The 27,876-nt window shown below is 40.2% G+C and overlaps 1 protein-coding gene across 5 annotated transcripts in view; it reads right to left on the bottom strand.

Moving 5' to 3' along the window:
- LOC144720623 (phosphoinositide 3-kinase adapter protein 1-like) overlaps positions 1 to 27,876 on the bottom strand; it is a 165,115-nt gene that overhangs the window by 73,122 nt on the left and 64,117 nt on the right. For all 5 annotated transcript variants that reach the window (XM_078597496.1, XM_078597495.1, XM_078597497.1 and 2 more), the window contains exons 7-8: positions 13,633 to 13,756; positions 10,181 to 10,377 (exon numbers count right to left, since the gene is read on the bottom strand). In XM_078597496.1, coding sequence (XP_078453622.1) covers positions 10,181 to 10,377; positions 13,633 to 13,756 — 321 coding nt within the window. The remainder of the gene's footprint in view (positions 1 to 10,180; positions 10,378 to 13,632; positions 13,757 to 27,876) is intronic.

The raw sequence follows: 27,876 nt of genomic DNA, 5'->3' as shown, positions 1-27,876 counted from the left end.
GGAGGGGCTGTTCACCCCGTGGTGCCCTTATAAAACTCAACGTTGAACCTACTCACGCCGGCTTGTGCCCGCCCTCAGTCGGGCATATTTGCGGAATACACCACGCCGCCGTTGACCCTGGCCATTGACCGAGCAACCCAACGTTCCTACCAGCTCCCTCCGCAGGAATGTGTTTGTATCATCTAGGCATGGAATGCTTTATCTTTGCTTTAGAAAGCACTTTGTTTACATGAATGCAGTCGTTTTCATAAGGCTTTTTTTCTGATAGCCCAATTAATCGATTTTTATTCATCATTCCCGCTGCATTTCTAAAATGCGGGGTTACATTTCAACGTCTTCACAAAGTGTTGTATCGAAGTCATCACATGGCCATTTCTTTTGACATGTAGGGCCCGAATTATTCCAGCACTTTCTACTAGAAGGGATGGCCGTTTTCACATAAAATCCACCGTTTTCTGCATTTTACAATTTGCCTTAAGGCTGCTTCTGCACATACAACAACCTCCACCATGACACAGAATTGAAGTACTAAGCCAAAGATGGCTTAGTGCTATTTAAGCACAATGCTGATGGTGCCGAAGACTGTGCTTAAGATAACGGTGAATATGAAGATGAACACGGTGAGACAAGCGCACGTGTGTGTGCATGTTGTGTGTGTGTGATGTGTAGTGGAGTGTGATTGGTTGGCTCCATCAGCGGATTTAATTGTGCTATATGTCAGCACTCTCGGCCCCAATTTCCATCGGCACTGTCCCCGGCTAACGATTGCATGCGGGTTTTTTTTCCCGCCACAATGGGGCTCCACCCATTCGGCTGAGTGGATTGGGTGATAAAATTGCGCATGAGTGAGGTGCATTGGTTTTTGTGGAATTCTAGATTGGAATTCTAGATTGGAATTCCACAAAACCGTGAAAATCAACTCTACGTAAAACAGGCATGTCGTCTAATTTTGAATGTAGCTTGACAAAACGTCATTAATATGCTGTGGAACACATTTTATTTCTCGTTGGTTCTTTCGGTAAAGTCACGTAGAAATAAAATAAAATAAATAATAGAATACGACGTTTCGATTGCAACACAAGCAGTCGTCATCAGGTCGAAAACAAACCTAGTAAACTTCTAAATTTGACTTTACCGAAAGAATCAAAGAGTAATTCCTGCAGTCACGAAAGCTTCAAATCACATTTTATTTCACTTACTAATCATTAAAACCAAACTAACTAGCATGATGATGGAGATTTCATTCATTCATGTCTGATTATAAGGCAAATGGATAAGATGTCTGATAATACTGTTGCTATTATGCATGTCACAAGCACATTATTTAGCTATACCTCCACTTGGACTTTTACAAGTTTTATACATTTGTGCACATTCAGTATGAATCATAACTGTTGTCTCGAATGCAATTAAAAATACACTACTCTTAAGATGTTTAACTTGCCTTGCACCAGACTTTTAACATTGTGGATTTTATTATTTTTCAACATATACCTGTCAGGAATTAATTACTTTACATGTGCATTCTAATATGTTTAGCTTCACATGGCGGGATTGTGGTCTGGGATGTTACCTAATGGACTAGTTTATTTGTTGTGATAACTTTGTTTTTGTGCTTTTTGTTTTGGTGCAATTTCTTAATTTGTTTATTAAAAAAAATCGCTGGGTAGTAGTAGGGTTTTCATTTGCTTGGTGTGTGCGTGTTGGGCATCTTTCACGCCGTATGTAGACAATCGCGTATATGGGGTATGATCCTTATATATAATAATTCATGTACAGCGTTGTGAGATGCTGTTGGTATGAATGGCGCTATAATAACAATAATGCATTTTATTTATATAGCGCTTTTCCCACGCTCAAAGCACTGAACAGTAAAACATATTCAATATTACACAAACCAAATAAAAGTATTATTATTATTGTTACTACTGTGACACCTCAGATATTCTCTCAGGATATTGCAGTTGATCTCACCCATTAAATGTGTTGCTCAGACGTCCACCTCTCCTACCCTCTACATCACAGGGTCATGCTTTGGCGTCACGTGCTTATGTGCACACATCAAAGCACAGGGCCTGCAGAGGGTCACCCATATGGACCGTTTCCATTCCAGAGTCAATCATTGTATTTCACCTATTAAGTGTCAGAATATTTGCTCACATACACTTCTGTGTTGAGGCGGAAAACTCAACATCGGTGTGAAGTCAAACTATTCTCCTTCTGCTGGGAATGTTTAATTTTAATTATTTAAGTGCTTGCAGCACAACAATATCATCAAAACTTACATCGGAGCCTATTCTTGCTAAAATATATGTAATCGGTTTGATACTCATGTAATCTCTCTCAAGTTACATGCAAATCTCTTTTGATGACGTGAATTTGGCATGATAACAGGACCAACAAACCGCTACCTTGAATGCTAAGGATGTTCCAAATGTCATTGTAATCTGGGTCAACATAAGGAAAAAAATTGAATGTGCAAATACATAGTGTGTACATCGCTTTTCATGCCTCTATTCAACACTCTCCGATTCTCGCTGGAAAAGTCTGGATTCACGCTGGGCTACAGAAATAAATGCCCAGCTGGCTAGAGGATTTATTTTATTAATGCGATATTACCATAGCCTCTTTTAAACAACGTTTTAAGCAGCTGTGCTGAAGAGCTGTTTCTCAGGAAGTTAACTTGTACATTCTTAACTTTATATTAATTGCCTGGAGCTCCAAACTCTCCATTTGCATGAGGATCACGTAAAAATAAAAACAAGTTGCAGATTTTGTTCAATGCAATTTGGCAAAATGTTGTGCTTATACGAGAAATATCTTTAGACTACTGTATCTGTTTACCTATTTCAATGAACAGAAACTGGAATTACAATACAGAAGTTTAAGAGTATCGAGATAACTCAATATGTAGCTTCTCAAATGTCAAGACATTGAATGGCTTTTTCTCACATCTTATTCAATATAAACAAATCCATATCACAACTATAGTACAGACGAATGTGAAAGGAGTTGATATACCGTATTCTACTGTATGGGCTTTCACGGTCATGCTGTGTTTTCGGGTTGTACCACGTGTTGATTAGCATATGACATCAGGAACTTCAGGGTCTGAAGAAGCTCTCAGCATGTAAGTGGAGCGTAACGTTAGACACCGTGCCGAACAACACGCGATAGGATCCAAAAACACATCGGAGGGCTGAGATGATGAATTTTGCTTCAAGAGGAATACATTTTTCTTCGTGTTTATTGCAATGCTTGCTTTTTTTAAGTGTACGCTTCAATACGACAAATACAACGAAAATGAGAAGGGACAAGCAACCCTCAATTGTAGCAAAATTCCTACACTCGGGCTCCGCTTGGGAACGGTGCTCAATTACCACCTGAAGAATGGGAGAGTGAGGGCATGTGACGGGGCGGAGATGGAAAAAAGCTTTGATTGACTCAGTAGTAAACGGCACATTAATGTAAAATGCAATGAAAAACAAACAACTGACAGCTCACACAGATTTGCTCAAATTGAGCGCCTGATGATGTTGCTCGACTCTGAGAATGGACTATTCACTCCTTACCACTTTGCACTTGCAATGCTTTGTAAGCACACCGGGAGCCTACAGATTAAGAGACTTATGGATTGTTTTTATAATTAAGGAACAAATGAAAATATTAAGCCAAGCGTCTTGTTTTAAAAGTTGCACTGTAATGAAAGGCTTCCATACAATAACTACACACTGATCTCACAATGAGTTGTGGGATTTCAACAGTGCGTGTTATTTAATTAAAGTGATATTTTAAACACAGCGAGCAGTAAATATAATGCAATTAGTAACAGAAAGCACTGGCTTTTTTAAAGATTTAATTTACAATTTTACTTGATTCTGTATTATTATCTGCTGAAAACTCACTGTGTACCTTTTTGCCTTTTAATTAAATTAAGAGAACATTTATTTGTTATCACCAAAGCCTTTGTTAGGCTGATTGGAGGAGTGCTATTAGAAATCGTTTGATTAAATCCAGAGATAGAAGGTGACCAACGGCCGTGTTTAGTTGCTACTGGAGCCATATTAATTCAATAAGCAGGGCTGCAGGAGCTATTACAAGATGAATAGAAACAAGCCGAGTGATTTCCTGCTCATTTGAAGGCATTGACACGGTGCTCATCTCAGCCTTAAACCAGTGGTGGGAATTCCACATCCCTATGTCAGGGGCCAGTCTATCAATGGGTCAACACCAGAGGTCGCAACCGGGTACCCGATACCTGTACCCTACCCGATACCCGGCTGCCCGTACCCGGCCGGGTATGGGTATGGGTAGCCGTTTGTGACCCTGGTGCGGCCGGGTACGGGTACGGGTAGGCCGTGAGTCACTGGTGAGTAACCGTTTGTCACTCATTTCGGGTAGGGTACGGGTACGGGTAGTGAACGCGTACCCGTACCCGACCGGGTACGGGTACCCATTTGCGACCCTGGTGCGGCCGGGTACGGGTAAGGAATCAAAACCCGTTTGCGACCTCTGGTCAACACCCCAATTGACATCGCCACAAGACGGTACTCATGTTCATGGATGGACGATGGGCCGAGTCAACCCAACTCCAGATTTGAAATCGTAACCTTCTCATTGGGAGTCACTCGCTCTACCAATGAGCCACCTCCACCGAATTAATGCAATTTAGCAGCACCGTTCAGTGTGTTTTTAATTTGAGTAGAACAAGTGTGAGTATTTATTACAAATGAAAAATAACAAATCAACTTACGTCATCAAATTAGTTGCATAGCACCTGAGTTTAGTGTAGGATCTCCGCACTTGCATTGGTAGAAATTGCTGCTGCCACTGATAGTAAAACACGTATGCCTTACTCGTTCATAATTCTCAGTGTATTAGTTAAAGGTGCAACCCTGCAATTTCTTGCCCAAGCCACTGTTGGCAGAGAGGCCTCAACTATGGGGAGCTCTAGAGAGCCCCGTGAGGGTATTTTGGCCTTCTCTTCGATGCTGGCGAGACGTCTTGGACGAATTCAGAGTCCACCACATGTGGCCTGCCGATCAACTAATTGTTTCTCAGTGAACATTACTGCATTTGAAATAAAAGCTACCAAACTACGTCTTATTTAACCGTGTAAGCCCTTTTGTCAATTAATTGCTGTATGAGGGCCTCTCCACGCTGTGCAGGTCACACAGGGGTTATTCAACCAGACTTCACCATGCAGGTCAATGCAGATTGATGAATGTGTGGTGTACAGACGGGAGAGCATAGAAGTATAGTACAACAATTGAATTCGAAGCAAAAGCTCTCTGCTGCCCACAATAATGCCCCGGCAAAAGCCGAAAAGACCCGTTTGATGTACAGTGGTTGCTCATCCAAGCACTATATAGGCTCAACCCCGCTTAGCTGTTGAGATCTAATGAGATCAGGTGCATTCTGGGTGATGCGGTCTTATTAATAACTCTGTGCGGTTCATTTATAACATGGTTTTCTCGGGAGAAATAACTTTTGTTCGCACTATGTAAGGCTAAGCTTTTTCAAACACTGTTCTGAAATGGCAGGTTAAGGTCCACACATGCATACTGTCCTCTGCTTTTAGCAAGCTCTTTATTATGGCAGTCATGGGACATGAGGGGTCAAAAGACCAGCACTATGGGAAAACACCTTCATCCCCCTAGCCTTCATGCTATGCCAGAGTTACACTTTAGACCGAGTCAACCTAGGGATTTAAGGGTTTCAACTGAAATAGAATCCAATTATAAAGTGGAGCCGTGGGAGAATGGGACTTGAACTGAGGTCCTTGAAATTTTGGAAACCAAGAAATTAAATTTGGGAAGAGCTCTGCAATTTAAACGTTGTATGTTTGTACTCTGTTATTCATCAATAGTCGAAGCAAACTGCGTGCTCGGGTTTGTGTTTTTGCCCAATGCGGCACATGTAACACTGCTGTCCTACTGATTAATACGGGTTGCCTCATGCAAGTTAATATGCACTGAAGATCTAAGCCGATAAGCCTCTTTCATTAAAGCCAATCTAGCAACTTCATCGAATGTAATTGATTCCATTAATGCTTGGTTTTACATACGGAAAATAAAGCCAACAACTGCAGCATAAATGACGAATATATTTTCGAAAAATGTTTGATAGAATAAAGCTTTTGACATTTTTATATTGAACACTTAGACATTTACCACCTCAAAGGAAATACTTGCTTTGAAATGTACAATGAATAAACGCCGAATAGCAATTAAATGGAATATTCCACCCCTACAAATCCAGAAGTGTCATTGTTTATTTGTGATTGGTGAAAAATGGCAAAAATTATATTAATTTGCAAATGTTTCCAGACCTTTATCAGAACCCCACACTCTGCTGCATTACTGTAATGATCCAACACTGCCTTTTTCTGCATATAGTTTAAATACTATTTTATAGCAGCTGTGCCAATCCCCTTATAACAGAGTAACCAAAACAAAATTTAAGTTCTGTGATGCCATACAACATACTGTGATTCTCATTTCAGTCGATTAATATGTTATGACGTTCTAAGACAAATTCCCAACACCTTGCAATGCATCTGGTATTATATAAGGGTATACAGTATTTAATCTTAAGTGTGAAAAAAGAGAGACATGAAAACCAAGCACTGTAAAGATTTAAAAATAAAATTTACGAAAATATTTAATGAAAAAATTTGGCTTTTTTTACATTATGTTAATGTCATTGGATGCTATCTATTCAAATGGAAGCAGATGACGCCATATATACGATTTGTTAAAATTGTCAGATTTTTTTTTTACTTATCATACGTGACATTATCTTTCTGTGATAATTCAGTTTGAGAAATGTACATGCATTCAAGATAAGCACAGCGGTAGTTAAAATAAGCGAGACATGATGATACAAGTTTCTGATATCTCACGCAATATGTTTAGCTGCATGTCTTGTCTGTCCGTTAAATTACTAGCTGCAGGATGCATTTATGAATTGCAATGTAAACGGATTTAATATTACCGTACACTTCTAGTGCGTGGCAAAGATCTAAGTGATGGTATTAGTCATGCGATGAGACACTTAACAGGTGGGCCACCTGAAGGCCACTACCATCTCCCACCCAACTTTATCGTAAATTGCATTGAGTACCTTTAACAAAAGCACAAGTAATATTAAATTCAATGTTCAAAATCATAGTCGATAAGCAGCTTGGCTTTTGAGAGGGATTGCTTATGGCTCTGTCCCAATGCAGAAATAAATTGTACCAATGGCTGTATAATATTTATTCAACTGAGCAAATGCTGAAGTTGCCAGGCAGGAGTTATCAAACTTTGCTGCCATACAAAATTATCTCATTACCTTTGAACTGCTGCCTAATTGATGTTACTGTGAATCAACAGCATCGCATATTTGATCAGCATAATAGTTGATAGATAAAAAAGCCATAATGGTCTCTGAGATAAAAATCTGTCTCATGTCATGAGCACACACATCCTAAGATGCCCACAGCATTATCAATCAGGTTGCGCATCAGTTATAGAAGTCAATATAGTTATGTTGCTACAGTTAACGTATGTTAAAACATTTTAAACAAATACAGCATGTACAAAAGGAGGAGTCCGTCAGCGTGTGTGTGATATGGTGGGGAGCTGTGGTGAAGCGGTGAGCACGCTGCGCAAAAAACCTGGCAATCCTAGAGGTTTTTGGGTTATATAGCGTAAATATAGAAATGTGTCGTTAAAACCTGCCACCACCCTACACAACCAACTAGTAAAGGTTGTCACGTAAACAGAACATGCCAATTCGTCACTAGTACAGGTCGATGCCCGCTCACGGTCAAAATCAATGAACCACTGAATCACTGAACCATTCCTGGGCCTCCCCTAGGTCGACTCAGTCTCAAATGAGTACATGATTCGATGTGAAAACATCACCACGAGGGAGACAAAGGCGGCCGGGTGTGGTGCTGGGAACCCACCCCCTCGGGTGCCATGCAAGCCTTCATAGGTGTTCGCGAACAGCACTTGCCCCAAAAGGCTGTTAAGGACTATACCGGGATCTTATTATTTGTCTGGAAGTGGTGGTGCAGCAGTTCATGCTCTCCGAAATGAGCTCTGCAACTTGAGTTTGATTCCCGGCGCCTTGAACAAAGGCGCTCAATAAATAATGAGACGAGATAATATGCACATCATCAGTACCACATGGTATCCGAACTTTCTCGGGGCCTCCTTTTGGGTCGTCTCAATCTCAAATGAGCACCCGGTATGGTTTGTGAATAGAATATCAGCACTGGGAAGTTAATAGGTGGCTCGATACGGTTGCTGGCCACACTGGCGCTCACAGTACTTTTTAACAACCCTTGTTCCAACAGCTTTGCAAGAGTAAATAGGAGATCAATGGTTGTTTGTGTGGCTGTAATAGCTTGCACACTCTGCTTTGATTTTCGTGACCATGGTTCTTATCCAGGCCATGCAACAAAACCAGGTTCGCCTGAATCGGCATCTGGGCTGCCTCGTGCAGCCTCGGCCTGCAGTGCGTGAACGCATATACGCACGGGGGGAAACAAAGAGCAGCCTGCCTATGTGTTTGTGCGACCGGTCACACCACGTTGTGCTATGCCAACTATGTTAGATGCTTATCCAACAACATTGATTTCGATTTAAAGCTTTCGTGACTGCAGGGATTCATCTTCTTGGTTCTTTCGGTAAAGTCACGTAGAATGGAAATAATAAAATAATAAAAATAAAACAATAAAAATTCAGACTATGTCTGAAAACATTCAGACTCTGTCTCTTCGACAGACCTGTTCTCCACCTGAGGACGGCTGCTTGCGTTGTGGCCGAAACGTCGTGAGAATTATTGTATTATGTTTTATTTTTATTATTTTATTATTTCCATTCTACGTGACTTTACCGAAAGAACCAAGAAGAAGAACATTGATTTCAACACTGCAAATGACTACCAGTGGATACAAATTGTCCCAAAATAAATATACAGTGCATAAACACGTGCACGTGTGCTTTTACCTATACATCGTTTGGGCGAATACTATGCATTTATGTGAGTTGAATAGACGTTTCCATTGAGATGCTTATGATGTTGAATCCTCTTAGGCACCCTGAAGAGAGTTTTGGGGGTCAAGACTAATGGCACAGAGACAGCCAGAAAATTGAACATGCCGGAAAGCACATCCACTGTGGAGATGGAACAATGATGTCAGCTCGTGTGCAGGAGCTGGAAGATTGATGGCAGAGGAAGGCGTTCATCCACCAATGGATAGATCGTGGCTAATGATGATGAGGCATGATCACAAATAATTTGACCATTTCAAACAGAAGGCAATTATTAAGATCAGATATAAATATTTATGTTTTACAAAATAAAGCATAACATTTCCTCTCATTTAAATTCAGTAAAGCAGCCTTGTTAATGAAAATATGAATTCATTTGAAGCAAATTATTTTCTGGGAGACTTGTGCGTTTTGATCTTGAGTATCTAAGTCTTCATCCTGGTACATTATTTAAAGAAGTTTATTTGTTAAAGCCGTAAATATTCCACCACGATAAAATAATTACCATTCATCTAAATTTATGAGATAATATCCCTAGGTTAACTGAGCCTAAAATGAGTACTCGGTATGCACCATCAACAACATCACTTGAACACAAAATCAACTGGGTGTGAGACTTTTGCCCACCGGCTCCTGACGCACCGGGCTGGCGTTAACAGGTGCTCGCTAACAGCACTTGCTCCTCAGGCAATGTTGCCTGTTATTACTTCATGTATTAAATATGCTGAGGGCAGAGATATCCCTAATAATCTGAGGCTTAACCATGAGAATCGATTCAATTTTATTTTTTTAATTTCCCCATTTGGGCTTTTCTGCTCTATGCGGCTAAATGTGCAAGCAAGTAAATTACCCTATCAATTACACCCAACCCAGTGGCAGAAAATTCAATGGGCCGATTGACTTAGTCATACTACCACGTGGCTTTTCTCGGTTGTGCTGTTCAGCCCTTCCATGTAATTCCGGGTAGTACCGCGTGTTCTCCGGCAGAACGTCCGACGTTTCTATCCCCCGTCCTGTCCATTTCTCTATTTAAACAATGCTGCATTACAAAGCTGTTCAACTCGAGCTTTCAGCCCGGTATGGTCTTGCGCGGATCACGCCTCGATTGCTTGTGCCCGGCCGGTGAGCCTCACCACATAGTCGTCCATGAATTTACGCAGGTCCTGGAAGCCATGCTGCTCGGCCAGGTTGTTGGGGTACAGGCCACTGCGGTTGGCCACGCTGTACGCTTGCACGGCCCCGGGGCACTGGAAGAGCAGCGCTGTCAGGTTGCGCAGGCCGTGCTTGGCCGCAAAATGCATCAGCGTGGGCAGTTCCTCCTCTCGCTGGGCTGCATGGGGCAGAACACACAGCACAGGTGGCTCCCAATGTGGCTCTTTGACGTAATTTACTGCCATGGCTAAGGGCATAGCTGTGTGCTTTTAGCGACAGAGTACTTTAATGTTTCGTGATATGTGACCGTAAATTGAGTGGTCTTCGCCGGTTCACTCAATGTGGTTTTATCCGTTATCAATATAGTGTAAGTTACAACTTTTGACACAATGAAGGCTTAATGAAGGCTTGTCACTAAACATACTTTTTAACAAGGTATGAGAAGGGCAAATTTGAGTGTGATTAAGGCTTCCCGCTGCCATGGTGCAACGGTGCACGCATGCCACTTGCAATACAGAGGTCGTAGGTTCACTCTCCCGATGAGGCAATTGAAACAATGAGTACGTTTTTTAAAATCTTCCTGTGTCTGCCCACCGAGCATATGGATGCACCACAGCTTACCTGTCGGATAGCCCTGCTCTACCTGAGATACAAAGACGGTCGCCGCATCACGCGTGCTTTCAGATGCGCTTCTGCGGACGTCTGGAACGCTTTCCTTCGGATATTAGCAAGCCACTTTGAGCTATTCATTTTGAAACCCAAACTGAAAACGAATTTCTTGTGAAATGCTTTTGTGTTTAGTTTGTTATCCTTCTCCGGAACCTCCGATTTGCAGGGTTGGCTACGCATGGTGCAAAAGAAGTTCAATATACATACGTAGTAATAATAATAATGGAAGATTCAAATTATAGTACGTTTGTGGGTGTCTGGCACAGGGACAGAGCCCATGAGTACCTGACTTAACTGGAGTGTGTCGGTGACCACCATATAAATAAATGTGCATAGCGTCACAGGTTAGCCTATGACCAGAGCGCGTGCAGGTCTTGACAGATGTCGGAAGTTAAGCAGGGTTGAGCGGGCGTGGGTAGTGATTGGCCGTGTGACTACTCTGCATAACATGATGTGACTGGACTGTGGAGCTATGTGGTGGGCAGTCAAGTGAAACTAAATATATTACTGGACTTCACCAACCCTTCTTGACCAGTATGATGTATAGTTAAATAACCCTCATCACCTGCATGGCATAGGGAAGGCTGTACATGTACACTAGAGGACACACATTTAGTGCTAGAGGAGGAGACAGGAGCAAGTTAATTTGGCCAAAGTCTCGAACAAACCTTCCTTACGGAAGCAAAGCAGATAACCCAACCCTATGGATATTATTGTGTTTACATATCACACTGATTATTTCTGAAAACCCTCACTAAGTATCCAGTGCGTTTATAATGTGTGCAAATATAAATGTGTAATAAATGCAAGATGAGTTTTTACTTTAGGTTTAGCCTCTTTTTCAGAGCACACCTTTGAATTAAACAACGCCTCGTTTCCTGTTCAATGTTTAAGAAAAGGATCTTGCAGCTAACTTTCTATAGAGCACTGTTTCTAAAATGAGAAATGTGGCTAAAACTGGAGTCTGCCAAAACCAAACAATCTGGCAATGAAAAGCACCTCATTTATTGCCGTGTGCATCTGCTGCCTCATGAATTACACCACTTTTTTGTACTGTGTTGTTTCAAACTTTTGCTGACGTGGCATTCACTTATAACACACTAAGCTCAGGCTTGTCTGCCCTCAAGACTGTCCAATTTAAACTCCTTTGAGTGTTTCACAGTGGATGGATGTCTAAGCAAACTCAAGCGTTTGCCATTCGCCGCAAGAACAGACATTGTTTGAAATCTGTGTACAAATTGCAGTCCATTGAAATATGAGTCACCTGCGGCGAAGAAACTGGGCGCTTTTTTAAGTCAAAACTATCCACGTGTCGCGTGTTGTGCAACGTGTATGACGGCGAGCGGCAACAGGGGGATGAAGTCAGTTTCTTTGATGTTCCAGTGCTGCGATAGGGCCCACCTTTCGGTAATCCGGTCGATGTTATTCCATTGCATGTCGCAGTCTATTATTTAAGAATGCAGCGGAACGGTGGGGGTAGTGTGAAGGGGAAATGGGAAAGAATGGGTCTCTCCTCTCTCACGGTGACACCTTGTGTGATGAGGCCAAGGGCAGCTCCCGTTCACATCCTAACCCTGAGGTTACCCTATCGTGAGCCTAGAATAGTTTATCACAAATTCTCATAAAAATAAATAATCCACAGCTCTGCTTTCCATTAAATTTTGTTTAAAATAAAATATATATATAAAATACAGGTGTAATGTACATTAGCGTAGCATAGGAATATAAATCGCAAACTTTAAAGCTCTTTTCAAACATATGCATTGAATGTATCAATGCACATACCATATATATTGGAAAATCTATTTGTAGCCATTTTTATCGTTACATAATCACTGCAATATTATTAAACCTTTTCACGTCTTCATTATCAAGATTTAGCAATATAGTGTGTCCATACCGTCTTAAATTAAACATATGGCCAGCATTCACATGTGTAACTCCCATCATCATCAGTCACACTCTATCCACTACTGCAGGAACCCCTCTCCAAGGATTCACCATCCCTCGGCGGTCTGACGATGTAACGATCCACGCAGCAGCTGTCAAATGACTTTAGGCATATTCTCGCCTTCAGCTGTCATGGGATTGTTCGTCTCGACTATCAGGCCATGATTCCTTCCAGCGTTGCATCCTGCCCAATCCCACGCGCAGTAATATTTTAACACTCGGCATGACAATATCCCGAGCTGGTGTTTTTTTATCTGATCCACGTCTTCTTTGTATGTAAGTTGTGAACTTCTTTCGCACCGTGCGTAGCCAACCGTGATAATTAATCGGAGGTGCGATCTAAGTATAAATCTAAGAACGCTTCCCTCCACGTGTCTTTGTGCAAGTTTAGGCTTTTGTTCTATTTTATTTTTGGTTTCCATGTTTGCGATCCACTTGTCACAGCGAGTAATGTGCACCGATTCAAAACGTTCTTCTTCATGCACACTGGTGTGTTGCTCTTTATTATCAAGGTCAGTTTCCCATCCGACTTTTAGAAATTATTTTCTCGTATATGTTAAATGTAACTATTAAGTGAATAATTAACTAAAACAACACAAGAATGCAATACCATATTAATTCATTGAATGAGCAATGAAATTTTTTTAGCAAACACATTAGAACAAGAACAATTTAATACTTAAACACATGTAGACTGATGATACTTGACAATGTCAAAAAATTATCAACAAAATAATTATCTTAAAACTACACAAACAATATTCATAGGATGGCACGTGGACGTGTTAAATATATGCATCACGTATCAACTCACTATTATTATTGGAGAGCTGGTGATTTCCAAAAAGGTGCAAGTTGGAGGCAGGGAGGTTTTCCCGTAAGGAATCTGCGAGCAGCATGTCAAGCCTTTCCGGGTCATGTGGCTCAATCTTGAAGGCCTGCCGGGAATCAAAACAATCCAATACTGTCACACATTACAGCAACTCTACAGAAGCGGCCTGTGTCATGGCCGTATTAGTCATCATGCTCACCGAGGGATAGTTTCTCTGCTGGCATATTCAAGATGAAAATTAATAAGCCAGTGCAGTATCTAAAGTGTATTACTACTGTAATGAGCCAAGAATATCTGTGTGTGTGTAACGCGCGTGACGTCTCTCCACATGCCGCACGCCCCCCCCCCCCCTCATTAATTTTCATGAGTGGGTGGATTTTTACACTCATGCAGAAGGTCGAGCAGAAATTACAAAAATTCGCAAATTCGCTTCAACTTTGATGTTTTTTTATTGAAAGTGAATCTAATAAAAGTATATACGCAGCAACAAAGTGGATTTGGTGTCTTTATTTATTTCTTCAGCACTTGAGACAAAAGGCAAGTCTAATTTATGCTTCTACATTATGGTCAAATAGACATTTCTCGGTGATTTTCCAGATATTTTATCGAATTCCAATTTATTTCAACCCCAGCGACCAAAAGCAGAAGAGAATAAAGTATCAGAGCAGTGAATTAGAACAAATTGAAGGTCAGTTAAATACATTGCTCCAGTGACATGAAGTGAGGTGTTTTATGACATAGTTTGTGCCAGATTCACTGCCATTAATACAGTGTTACAGTGAAATGCAGTTAAGTGTTTGATGACATTCTTTCGTGCCAGATTCACTGCTATTAAATTTACACAAGATACGATTATACTCTGCTCAATTATTTCTTAAATATTACAGCTTCCGTCCTAGGACGGGCAAACAAGCTAGTAACTAAAAATAAGTGTATGGAAGTGTGACCTCTCCCAGTCCCTTACTGAATCATACAATGAAACGTTGGAGAGAATAAAGATTGTAAGAATATTCTGATTGTTATGCGAAGACTGAGAACATTTACAAGTGGTCTGTTAGAAGAAGAAAAAACATCTGTTTCTACAAAAATTACGTTCATGAAAGTACAATCCCTTTTCTTCATCTTGCAGGAAATGGTGGGTGAAAATACATTTTGGGGAGGAAACTGAACTGCTCAAGGCATACTTAATTTGGAGCTTTCGTGACTGCAGGAATTACTCTTTGGTTCTTTCGGTAAAGTCACGTATAAAGAGAAAATAACAAATTAAATACTAGCATACGACGTTTCGATTGCAACACAAGCAATCATCAGGTATAAATGAAATAGAAACACAAATCTGGTATACTTAGAAATTTAATGTAATACAACAGAGAGTCGGATAACATAATAGTCAACACCCTACCTGGTTGATTACGTTCTTCCTGAGAATGCTAAATTTGAGAGAGAGATAAAACACAGAACCAGAGACATATAGACAGACATATAAGTAGAAACAAATATCACAGAGATACATAGACACACAGAGAAACCACGCCTCTGTGTCGAGGCCTTAAATATAGAGAGGGGGCGGGGGCGGAGAGAGAGGGAGGGTTTAGAGAAATTAGCATGTCAATGAGTGGCACGCTGCAGAAATAGAGAGATGGGGCGGGGGCGGAGAGAGAGGGAGGGGTTAGAGAAATTAGCATGTCAATGAGTGGCACGCTGCAGAAGCTTGGAAAAATGAGGAGACAGGGAGAGAGACACACTGAATTAAATAACCTAGCTCAAGGCATAATGAACAGCAGACAAAATTAGAGAAGTTCAAGGTGAGTGTAAATTCATGACTAGGACCACAGCCGCTTGCCAACAATTATCAATCGTATGCTACTGTTTTCTTTCAAGTTTACAAAAGTCCCAGTACTTGCTTTGTTGCATCGGCCACATCCATACATATCATATATTGGCATTTAAAAGAAGAACAGGATCCCAGCGATCCATTTCCAGAGTTAAAACAAAAATTGACAGGGATGGAGAGTACTGTAGGTATTCTCATTAGCAGCTCTGTGTATGGCTGTGGGGAAAATCCTGCTAAAGCACATTTTCAGATGCGATTCCCAAAAGCGTGGGAAATTAACACTGCGAGTGTAATGCAAGACTGCAGATATATATTTATAAAAATAGAGGTCAGCCATGCCCATAATGTTCATGCTACTGTGGGAAACAGGGGGCCACGTTTGATTGAAAGGATATATAAATAATTCATCAAAGTATATTCTTTTCCCTCGAGGGTAGAATGGATAAAATGTGGATTTCAAAGAAGGTGCAACTTCAGTCAATATTCTGCCTTAATTAACAATAGTTTAGTAGCAATGAATTACAGTTCTGAATGGCAATGAAAGCGATTCTTACATGAAACCTTTGACAGTATTTGGAAATTAATGTTTTAGGATGATCACTGTACATCCACATAAACGATAACTATCAATTAAAAACAGTTCCAATTCTATCTGTTCCAGGAAGCACGAACTATACATAAATATTACGAACAATGCATATCACAGCAGAAAAATACTGTTTATATGCAATCTGTCAACACATCTCCTGCACATGAATCACAGAAACACCGCACAAAGCATGTTGAGCTTTGATAAGTTGATGCTGTCAAGCCGAGATCAGATGGAACGTACATTTCTCATATGCATCAATCACGGCACAGAGTGCCGGCAAATATCTTTATGGTGGTAGATACCACGGCGGTGCTTTAACTAATATTTGTTTAGCAATTCCCAACACTATTGATGCTCATAAAACAAGTCTTGTTAGGTGCTAAGATAAATGTACACATTGCGTGAAAACACCACGACCAAGGGCAACAGATCACCTGGAAAAATAAAGCAATTGACACATTTGTCAGCATTTAGCGCTCAAGGAAAATCATTCTGCACGTCAAATCCATGCGTCATCCCCTACCTTGTCATCTCAATGCTTACTCGTCTCCTCTCCCAGTTTGGGTTGAACACAACGAAAACGCAATGAGATTATCAATCAAGGGCAGTGGTGTACAAACACCAACACCGCACCTCCGATTAGCATGGTGGGCTATGTATGGTGCGAAGAAGTTCAACGTATATACAAGGAAGACATGGATCAGAGAACAAACACAAGTTAGAGACATCACCATGCTGACTTAAATTAGCACTGGGCAGGATACAACGCTGGAAGGAACCATGGCCGATGGTCGCGACTCATGATGGCATGACAGGTGAAGGAAAGGATACGCCTGAAAGGACGACCATGGTGGATATAGAGCGGTGAAGCCATTTTACAGGCGCTGCGTGGATCGTTACATCGTGAGACGGGAGGTGAATGTTGAATAATCAGAGAGGGGTTCATCCAGTAGTGGATAGGGTGCGGCTGATGATGATGATGATGGGAGTTAAACATGTGAATGCTGACCATATTACTCATTTAAGATGGTATGGGCACACGATATTGCTAAATTTTGATAATGTAAACACAAAAAACTTAAATAATATTCTAGTGAGTATGTGACGATAAGACATTTCCACACATAGCTTTTACAATATAAGTTTCTGCGTGTAAAAAAAAAACAGGCTGCAAGCGAATGACAATCTCATTATGACAGGTTTATTGGACAGGGGAGGAAAAAAATAACTTTTGGTGAACTACACGTCCAGTTTATGTACTCGAGATCTTCGGCGAACCTATTGCGATTCCAAGCCAGTCTCAACTGTGACATACATCTGCTGATTTAGTGCAATCCTCAGATGTCCACTAAATGTAATAAGTTAATGTGCTTTGCAACCATACATTAACCTTCTGCAAAAAGGGCACACGCATGCATTTTATTCTTGCTAAAAAAATTCCACAAAAAGGCAAAACGAGATTTAAAGGATGAGCTTTAATTGCATTGCATTTTGTTCTTCCACCACAATAACTGCAGTGATTTGCATATTAAGTGCACAATTGAAAGTGCACTGCCCTACGAGGGTTCTGACCAGTATGGTGTAGTATGGACAAAATACCCCCATAACTGACATGGTGTGCATCCAGCAGTGGATTGACAAAGGGCTACATTGCAGAGGAAATATTTTGGTCCACAGAGACACAATTTATGACTTATCTCGTTCATATCCCTCTTGAAATGTATTTATTTCCCTCACACTCTAAGCCAATTATTAAGCTAAAAAAACAAATGTGGTTGACAAAACATTTGCTATAAACACAAAAATACTGTGAGAAAATTTAAAGGTTTTTTTGCCTGCGAAATGTCACCAATATCCTTGATAGCTTGAAATCTCCCAAGAACACTCTCAATGCATTTTACATACGGTAGTATGAAACAATACCTCTGTTAAAAGAAATGCATAACTTTGTTGGATGTCACTAATCAAATTGGCTGCAATGCACAGTTGGCTTCGCTGGCTGGATACAGGACTTTGTAGCCTAGGATTACGACATATCATTTATGAAGAAGTGGTGCGCACATGTGACATAATATGAAGCAATTGTGCACTCTAGATGATGAAACATGACATTTCATAAATATACTGAATCAACTATATTACACATTTTCAGAAAGGAGGCCAAGCTCAATAGTCTTATTGTTAGCCTTCTTGGATTTAAAATGGCCAACATCCGTAATCCATATACCTAAAGCTTGTAATTTTAATTGACAGAGAGAACTTCTTTCAATGACCATATCCACATATATGGGGGCAAGGAAGCTTGAATATCACTATTTTATATGACCAATTATCTTGTATTTAAAGATGGCTGCCATGTGATGCAGATGATTGTTGATTGCAACCAATATTGACCCTACACATCTCTACCATGTAAATTATTGACCCCAGTGCATGAAATGTACATACATTTTAGATACGGGAGATGCTTGTTAATTGCTCTGCAAACCTGATACATGTTGTAAATAGTGGTGGTCGTTCTTAACCTGCTAATGATGGTGGCTTTATTAATGTAGTGGCTAAAATAATTAATCATCTGAGCACGCTAAGTGATAAGCACTTGTTGGTACAAAGACATCAGGTCATCCCAATACGACAGCCTCTCACATGCCATACATGATTTACCAATCTCAGGGTATTTTTTTTTTAATGGTGTGTAATGTATGGTTGAAATAAACATGGCCATAATCCAGGCAATCCACTAATGTGCTCTGCTCAGCATGCACAGAACGATGGGGCTGGTTATAAAACATTGACCAAGAACCGTATCCGTTTCAGTCGCCCAGGTTGTTTTTCTTTCAGTCTATCCAGGGTAGACGAAGGGGATGGTATTGAAAAAATGTTCATACAGAGGAGTGTGCTGGAGTATACCAGTTGTGCAGGTTGAACTACAGTAAATCCAACTCCAGAGAGCAAAGACACAGACACTATGGGGGTGGTTTTTGATAGCTTGAAGGAGTGTTGAAATATAGCCATGGGAGTGACGGGTACTCCCATCTTCCAACGCATTAACTGTGTCCAAATAGAAATCCTTGCCCACAAGGATATTTGGTATAGCATTGGTGACCATAATATGAATATTGTACAATATTTCAAAGTTACTTCCCGAAAACTTTTGTATATGTATCTAACATCAATGTCACCTGTAATGCTGTATCACAAAGTGCACGATTGTTTCACAAATTCGCCCAAATAATGGTTGAAAAACTCTGGGTATTTATAACCAATTTTGGTGGGAAATAGGTAACACAATCCCCCTCCAATTATAATAGCGTTTTAATTGCACCTGTGGATATTTAAGGGCCAACTGTCAATACAGTGTAGTAGTTAGAATATTTTTCCTAAGTTTCAAATCACATTTGAGCAAAGCTCACAGGTTATGAACCACAGTGGGAAATAAAACATAAATAATAGGGATCGTTATGCATAAGTAGCTGTTGGAGGAAAAGCTTTTTGATAACCCTAAACCCACAAACCATGTTTTTTTTATCCCACGCAATTTGCATTCTGACCGAACCAATACTGTCCACTATCAATCAGAGAGAAAGAGATGGATGAAGAGAATCCCCTAAAAAATAATCACCTGACCAGTGGTGATGAAACTTCCAGTAAGTTAAAAAGGTCCTTTGGTATAATTAAATGTCCCTGGCATGGCAATACTCACGTAAACAAATTGTAAAAGTTCCTAAATGAAAGCCTGCAATTTTATATCAATATAAACATATATATTGGATGCAATCACTCAGACAGTGTTGACTCCATATAAATAAATTGATAAAACACGTATTAAACACCTCATAGGCTTCATGAAACTGTACTCATAGCTATCAATCACCATTTCCGATCGCACCAATCAAAGGTACAAAGTTTAACTTCTCTTCTCTGAGCTAATTTATCACTTATAATTAGCTATTACTCTTGAAGTCTCCCAGAAGTGCATTTATACTTTTCTTTTTATTCAAGCCAAATGACATTTTCTAGCTGCACATTTAAAGAATGTGCCCACTTTATATTTTTATATACTTTTTACAATAATGTAAGTGGCTGTAAGAATAAAGTGAATTAAATATAAATACAGTACTGTATAGAGTTAAGTAGACTTAACATAAAGGAGCTTTTGTTAATCTGATTTAGAATTCGGCTGTGTCTCCTCTCCCCTAGAAACATTGAGCAGATCGTGAGTAATTTTCCAAAGTTGGGTGACATGTGAAATGTTAAAAGCACGTAGCTGCAGCAGGGCTATCCTCTTTCACATGTGTACTCGATGATGCTCTGATAACTCATCATCATGACGTGACAAATCATGGGCTCAATCAATAGGAACGGGTGACTAAGAAAGGATTAATGCTAATGCCTTAATCGATTTCAATTCTGGACATAAACTGATGGCATTGCTCCATCTCTGTGATCGTCGTCCTCAAAGGCATGTTCACTTCTGCGGCTGCCATTTGGTCACCAGCCGTGGCCATCATCCCTTCGAGGGATGTAGCCTTCCCAAGACCCACTTCCTTTCAGAAACATTCATTATGGTGAAACATTTACACTATGAGATCTCTTTTACCAGTGGCAAAATATAATGGTAGGTTTTTACCCTTTTAACTGGTGCATATTATTATCCTTATCAGAGTTGCTTCTTTTTGTTTGCTTTATTGACTACTTGTGTTGTGGTCATTGCAAACATGATGCCTTGAATAAAGGTGTCAGTTTTGTGCCAGTTAAAAGGGTAAAAACCTACCATTATATTTTGCCACTGGTAAAAGAGATCTCATAGTGTAAATGTTTCACCCGAACTCTCAATACTCTGATATTGCACTGTTTTTGAGTTGTACGCCTTCTGGTGTCATCTGGCCCTACACCAATGGGGACTAGGCTCTAAAGAAAGCCGTCTCGGGTGTGGGCCAATCAACTTCAAGGACAGTGCATATTATTATCCTTATCAGAGTTGCTTCTTTTTGTTTGCTTTATTGACTACTTGTGTTGTGGTCATTGCAAACATGATGCCTTGAATAAAGGTGTCAGTTTTGTGCCAGTTAAAAGGGTAAAAACCTACCATTATTCATTATGGTGTCTCTAATTTGCCCTTGTTCCATGATCCATGTGTTTGAATTAAATTTAAACATCCTCATTGGATTTGGATGGATTTAGCAGAAAGACATTAATTTAAAAAAAGCCGGTTTGGTAAAGGTGGTTCTTTTTCTTTCATGCAAAATAACTTACAAATGCTGTCCCACGTAATATTATATATTGTTTTCAAAGCGATAGACACCAGTAACATACCTCCTCAACCTATTGCTATGCAAAACAATAAGCTGTGTATATTGATGCAATCCGTAGGAATATCACACATTCCAAACATATATACAGGTACCTTTTTCACGTTTCGTTCTTTGTACGCAGATTTATAACAATAAAAAAACGGCCTGACAAGATATGATGGTGAGCTATCACACTGTTTCAGTGAAAGCTCAAGAAAAATTCGTCCAGTGTCAAAACAGTGAAGACAAATTGAGAGTGGCAGGGTTAATATACCGGTACATTAAGAATCCTGGCGATGGGAGGGATAGCCTGCTCCACGGTAGAGTAAATCAGAGCTCTGGGATAAACATCCTGACATTGTCGGCAACAAATGAGACTTCCCCGGTGATTAAACCCTGGCAATAAATTATCTTGTGGCAGGGCACGTGTGAAAATGCATTAAATATTCCCGCTCAAGCAGTCGAATGCTGAATTGTTGATGCTAAGCGCTGCGCCACTGTTATTAAACCAGCACGAAATTCCCCCCCCACACACAATCCACACACCCTCCCTCCCACTCTTCTGGGTCACCTGACCCACACAGTTAATTCATGATTTCAGCATGGTTGCTCAGTTTTCATGTATAACAACACAAAAAATAAATACGTTTCACTAAACATGTACTCGGCTTGTAAAAATCTTATTCGTAATCATCATATTCGTTTACCCACATGGCCTGACAGTTTAAATCAAAGTCTAGAGCGTAAAGCTTTAATTATATTTATCTTTGGAAGGTAGGATGTCACCTGTGACAGTGTACTGTGACACCTGCAATAGTTTACTATGAGAAGGTGATATTTATATTGTAGCCGATCTGTCACTCGTTTAACTAATTTAAGAATGAAATAGAACACATTGTTAATCATGAAAAACTTTACAAATGACGCAGACCTATCACGATGCAAGCCCACAGCCGACTCCTAAGTCTTCGCGTGCCGTGAACATGTCAGTTTTACATGAATATTACATATCAGGATCTTGTTCATTATGGAAATTAACTATGCAGCCCATAAATTAGATAATACGTGTAACTCGTAAACATAATACATCAATGTTTTTATTATTATAATACAATGTTGTATTCGTGTACATTCTGCAAATCTATTTATACATGTTTGAACTTAACGTAAAAACCTCTTACGCGTGAATCTGTAGCATTTTGATTCGCATTTGCAACACAAAGCGTTGTATTTTTGACGAAATTCATCACGTACGTTTCATTCTGATTTTCAAGACATACGCCCAGCGTACACTGCACTATTAGGTTATTACTTAAATGGTCTGCACATCGCTTTGCTAAACTGAACCTCCGAGCACAGATATTTGCGCAGCACACCGACATGCTCTACGGTAACCCACCGCAGTCAACACCTGAGGTTTATAAAGCCCTATGCGTGAGACTGATCGTCCTGCAGATTTATCTCTCATCCTGCTGTTGTTCTGCCCTCCAGCCAACACTATGGCCTACCTCATCCTTCCCCCTCTCGTCTTGCCCTCACAACAACTCCTCATCCCCTGTCAAGCCAAGGTTTTTCCAGCTCCTCCCATGCCTCCCAAACCTCCACGTCTGCAGAGTGAAGAAATAATGATCCTTATGGCGGTACCCCGGGGTACCGAATAATACAAAACGGCCGAGGCAATTAAATATTTTATTTCTGGACATTTTTTTTCCAGGGGTGTATTTAACTCCGTGACTGGGGTACCAATCAATCCGACATCGGTGCTACTCCACGATGTCGAAATGCAGCGAGGACGATTGCGCTGAAACCCTGAACGCTCGTACGCACCGTAGTGGTGCGTCGTGTACAGCTCGTCGAGATGAGTCGATTTCCGCATTGCCGACCATCAACAGACTAAAATTGACTGCATCACGGACATTATGCAAGAGCCGGGGTACTATGGTACCCCGGGGTACCGCAATAAGGTTCATATTAGTTCAGCCTGTCCCTCCCATCCACCTGCTTAGTCATACACAGCTAATGTGCCTAGACATTACTGTGCATTTTCCAAATTGGTGTCCAGCCTTTAACACCTGCAATTTTACAACTTCAAAAGCAAATTCCCCCATTAACATGTGTTGTGGTTCATGTACCTTTGCAAACTCTGCATAAAATTTGTGTACATTATGTACATGCAGTGTTTTTCAGTCATTTTATATGCTTAGTTATTCAAATAGTAAGACCATTAGGAAATAAACTCACAATCCACTGTTCTCTGAATATTTTTTCAAGCAAAAATAAATTGATACCATAGTGAAATGAAGTTCTTATTTTTTAGTTCTATATTCATATTGGAAAATACCTTTGAAATATTTAATTCCAATATGAAATTCTGATTGCAAACAGTTGTTTCCCTGCTCAATTAATTAAGGGGTGGTGTTCATCTCACGTTTACCGCCTTGAACCAGTGGTGGAAATTCCACATTCCTATGGTCGGGGTGAGTCATCACCTGAGGACCAACACTCGTGACCTCTCCAAAATACGGTACAGTTTAATCGACCCCCTTCCCCTCAGAGGGATGAAGAGCTGAGTCAATCGCCCTGGCCGGGATATGATCGAACAACCTTCCGACTTGCAGGCTGAACACTACCCCCTTTGCCACGTGCCCAAATTAATTAAAATAACATTGCAGCATTTATACACATTCTTTGGACGGTATTATACTCCCACATAAGAGTAAATGTATCGTAATGTATACGCAATGTGTCGCGGTTGTATTAGGATTCCTGCCACTGCTGTGGCACACCACAAGTAACACGAATGAATCTTCACTGCCAAATGTAAAGGTCTAATTCATCTGCAGTGGCCTAGGTAAAGGAGTACATGCGCAAAGTTCTGAGGTTTCCACTGGCTCACACTCTGACAACATGGTATTTGTCGTAGGATTGACGAATGTACATATTGTGTCACAAACTAACGTGCATCACAATTTAGGCCACACATGTGTACGTCTATGAGAAAGGATATGGCACAATGAGAGAGATTGAGAGAGATTGTTAATAATTTACAGAGCCTACCTATAAACAATGTTTCTTTTACCAGGAAAGTCCCACTGAGCTATGTAGCTCTTTTTGAAAAGCGACCTGGCCACAAATGATAGCCCAACGAAGTGGATTATCACGTGGAAATTTATACCAACCAAATACTCTAAACGCATGTTTCTAATTGTGGAGGAAAAAAATTGAAGGAGCCAGAGAAAAATCCACACAGCACAGGGAGAGACATGCCAACTTCAAATATACAACAGGCATCAGGGTCGGGATGGAACTCACGACCTCCTGTATACCAGGCGAGGTAGTTAACATCTCGCCAACGCGGCAAATATTCCATGAAATGCTTAACGACACTGGTTAGTGCGGAATGGTGAAGGGTGGGAAGGGCAGCACAGGTGCAGATGTCACTCAAATTATGTTAGCCCTGGCTGGAAATTGAACTTAGGTGGCCAGGTTAATAGGGCCACTGCCCCCCCACCTCCACCACTTATTACAGTATAGAGCAAATAAAACCCAGTGGTCAAGTATGCAAAAATTAAATTTATACTAATAATGATTTAGATGAAAAGAGATCCACAGCAGTTTTCTGTGTTGAAGTTATAATTTCAAAACAGGTTTCAAAATATATTCATAGCCTTTGATGTTAAGGTACAACAGTTAACATTTGTTTGTGATGATCTACAAAGAGCATTATTTATGCATTGCCTGACTTGAGCTAATTATTCAATGCAATATTTACGTGAGTGGTATCATTTGCATACTCTGAGAACATTTATCAAAAAGTTCTGATGTATTATCATCATTAATTCGGGGAGCAGTGGCAGAGTGCTTAGCGAACTGTGCTCGAACGTGGTGACCTTAGAATGATTCCCAGCTATGATTAAGATCTGAACCAGTTCTGGGTCCTGTCCACCGCGCCACCCCTGTACGAAACAAAATGACCGGGTGAAGTGCGGTCAACCTGTATGTATGTGTATGTATGTTGAACTTCTTTCGCACCGTATGTAGAAAACCATGCTAATCAGAGGTGCTGAGGAAGGATAACAAACTAAACACAAAAAGCAGCTCTAAAGAAATTAGCTTTCATCCAACAGTGGATTGGCAAAGGATTGTTAATTATTGATATTTGAAGACCTATCCAAAAAATGCATTAGTTTAAGTGAAAAGATCAATGAGTATACTGGACTATAACAAATACATTAAGTTGTTGTTTTTTTTAATACGGAATTTGATCAGACCTTTTTCGAATTAAAATGCTCCCTCAGTGGAATCGAATTTATGTTAGATTGCCAAGTGTGTGTGCAAAGAATGTATGCCATTATGGGTGCATTTGCAGATAATGCGGCAGGCACTGCCTCCATGCAATGTATTAAGTGCTTAAAAACAATGTAAATCTTTCCCTGTGTTTTACAAACAACTGGCAAAAAAACATCCTCGCTGTATGGAGCATAGATTGTCTTGCTTTGATGGTCATACTGTAAGCACTCAGTGCACTGATAAAGGTATCCAATTGACTGCATTTGTAATGATGTGGTTATTGAATTTCATGTACTTTATTGCATTTGGGCAAACAGTGATGAGTTTTAAAACACGTGTTCATATGTAATTTATATGTATAGGATTGAGTTAGGAAGTATACAGTTACTTGTATGAGCTGGGAGATACTCCTAACGATGGTCGCGTCAATAGTATACCATCACTTATCAATTTTATATACTCGATTTTAGCGAGTTAAGATACCACTATATGTTAGAAAAATAATGAGAAACATGACAGCGCTTTGCAGTGACCTTTTGCAAGAGTATGATGGAACGAGGGTCCTCATGAACCAGGTAACCTAAGTTCGATTCCCAGCCATTGCTAACATTAGTGGTAAATGACCAACCATTCATCAGTCTGCATTGACAAGCACGGGGAAGTACGGTGGAACTATTCCCACGATTGACACAGTGTGGGGATGTCTCTATCCATTAGCGATTGACAAAGGGCTGTGAATTATTGTTATTAATTAAGGAGCTCAAGAAATAATTACATGGCATCATCTGTCAGGGATATTCCCTGACATGGGTGTGTCTTTACATCATCCCCAGACTGGCAGCTGAGATCAAATTTGCTATGAAGCTCCTCAAATATATACAATTAATGTTTTAAACATATTTCAATGCATATAATTTAAATATAACTGTGAAAACACATCGTTGAATAAACATAATAATACAATAAAAATTGAGGAATATATGTTCATATAATGTATGAGTAAATAAATAACAAATTGTTGTATGCATAACGATTAATAAATTCGAATGCATTGACCAGCAGAGTCCCGTAGAATTATGTTTACAAATAAAACAATGTATCATCTATCGCACACAAAACACACGGGATAGTTCTACACACAGATCTTCCTATGGGAGAAGAGGATGCATGAGGGTGTACATTGCAAAGCCATGATGTACTATCTGCGCTGTTGCACTTACACAGCCAAGGAATTATTCTTCGCATATAAGGCGCAGCGCGGGTGGCTTTACCCTGTGCAACCGTCCATTTATAATATTTATTGCTTCATTACAAAGGTAGAAAAACTATCAATAGGCCTCATTACGTGACGCCATCATTTTTGACAAATTTGAGGCTGCTAAAGTAATTGGATGTGGAACGCACAGGGATAAATTTAATTGGCAACGTGCGTGCCCATTAAGCCAATTCTGTGTGTTCAAAATAAGATTGGTGCAGGACCTCTACATTCGTCAATGTGCGTAAACATCATGCATCATGCACTAATGTAGCCTGCAGACCAGCACCACGTCGTTTTTGTGTTTGAAATAGTGCAGATTATAATGGAAGCATTTCCGCAGTCAAATAATATTCTAATGTGCTGTTATTCCAAAGGGACTGTATTCCAGTTGGCTTTGCAAAGCAAGTCTATGCACGTTGTAATATGGCAGTACTTTCACACAGTTCTAAGCATGGCAGTTACAGATGGCGGTGGACCAGTTGACTTCTATTAGGGTGTTTTCTCACAAACGAAACAGCACTTAAGAGATTTCTTTAAATCCTTCCAGAGCGTAATTATCTGGCTCGAGTTGCTCCTTGGCATGGAGTGGTGATGCTAATCGAGTACACGTAGGAATGCTCATCATGGCAGAGTCCCTGGGTAAGAACTGGAACAAAGTCTGGAGCTCAGCAGAATACTTCTGCTGATGCATATAGTAGGGAGGCAACCAATCCATTACACAGCATAACATTTATCAGGTTATTTTACAATCAAAGCTGACTTGACAACACCTATTCTTAAATGGAGGAAAGTTGCAAGTAAATGGAAACATGAATTTACGTATTATCATTCTGCATACAAAAGCTACTATCAGGCATTATTAAAAACAATATTACAGCAAGCTTTACTCCTTGTCCATTACTCTGATCTCAGCGAAGGAACAGCCTGCGAGACTTTGAGTCCCACAAATCACATTTTT

This window comes from Lampetra planeri, chromosome 9 (genome assembly GCF_965212315.1).
Source record: "Lampetra planeri chromosome 9, kcLamPlan1.2.h2, whole genome shotgun sequence".
NCBI classification, from domain to species: domain Eukaryota; kingdom Metazoa; phylum Chordata; class Hyperoartia; order Petromyzontiformes; family Petromyzontidae; genus Lampetra; species Lampetra planeri.
Note: the sequence above shows the minus strand (reverse complement) of the source record. Positions and strands in the feature narration are given on the sequence as shown.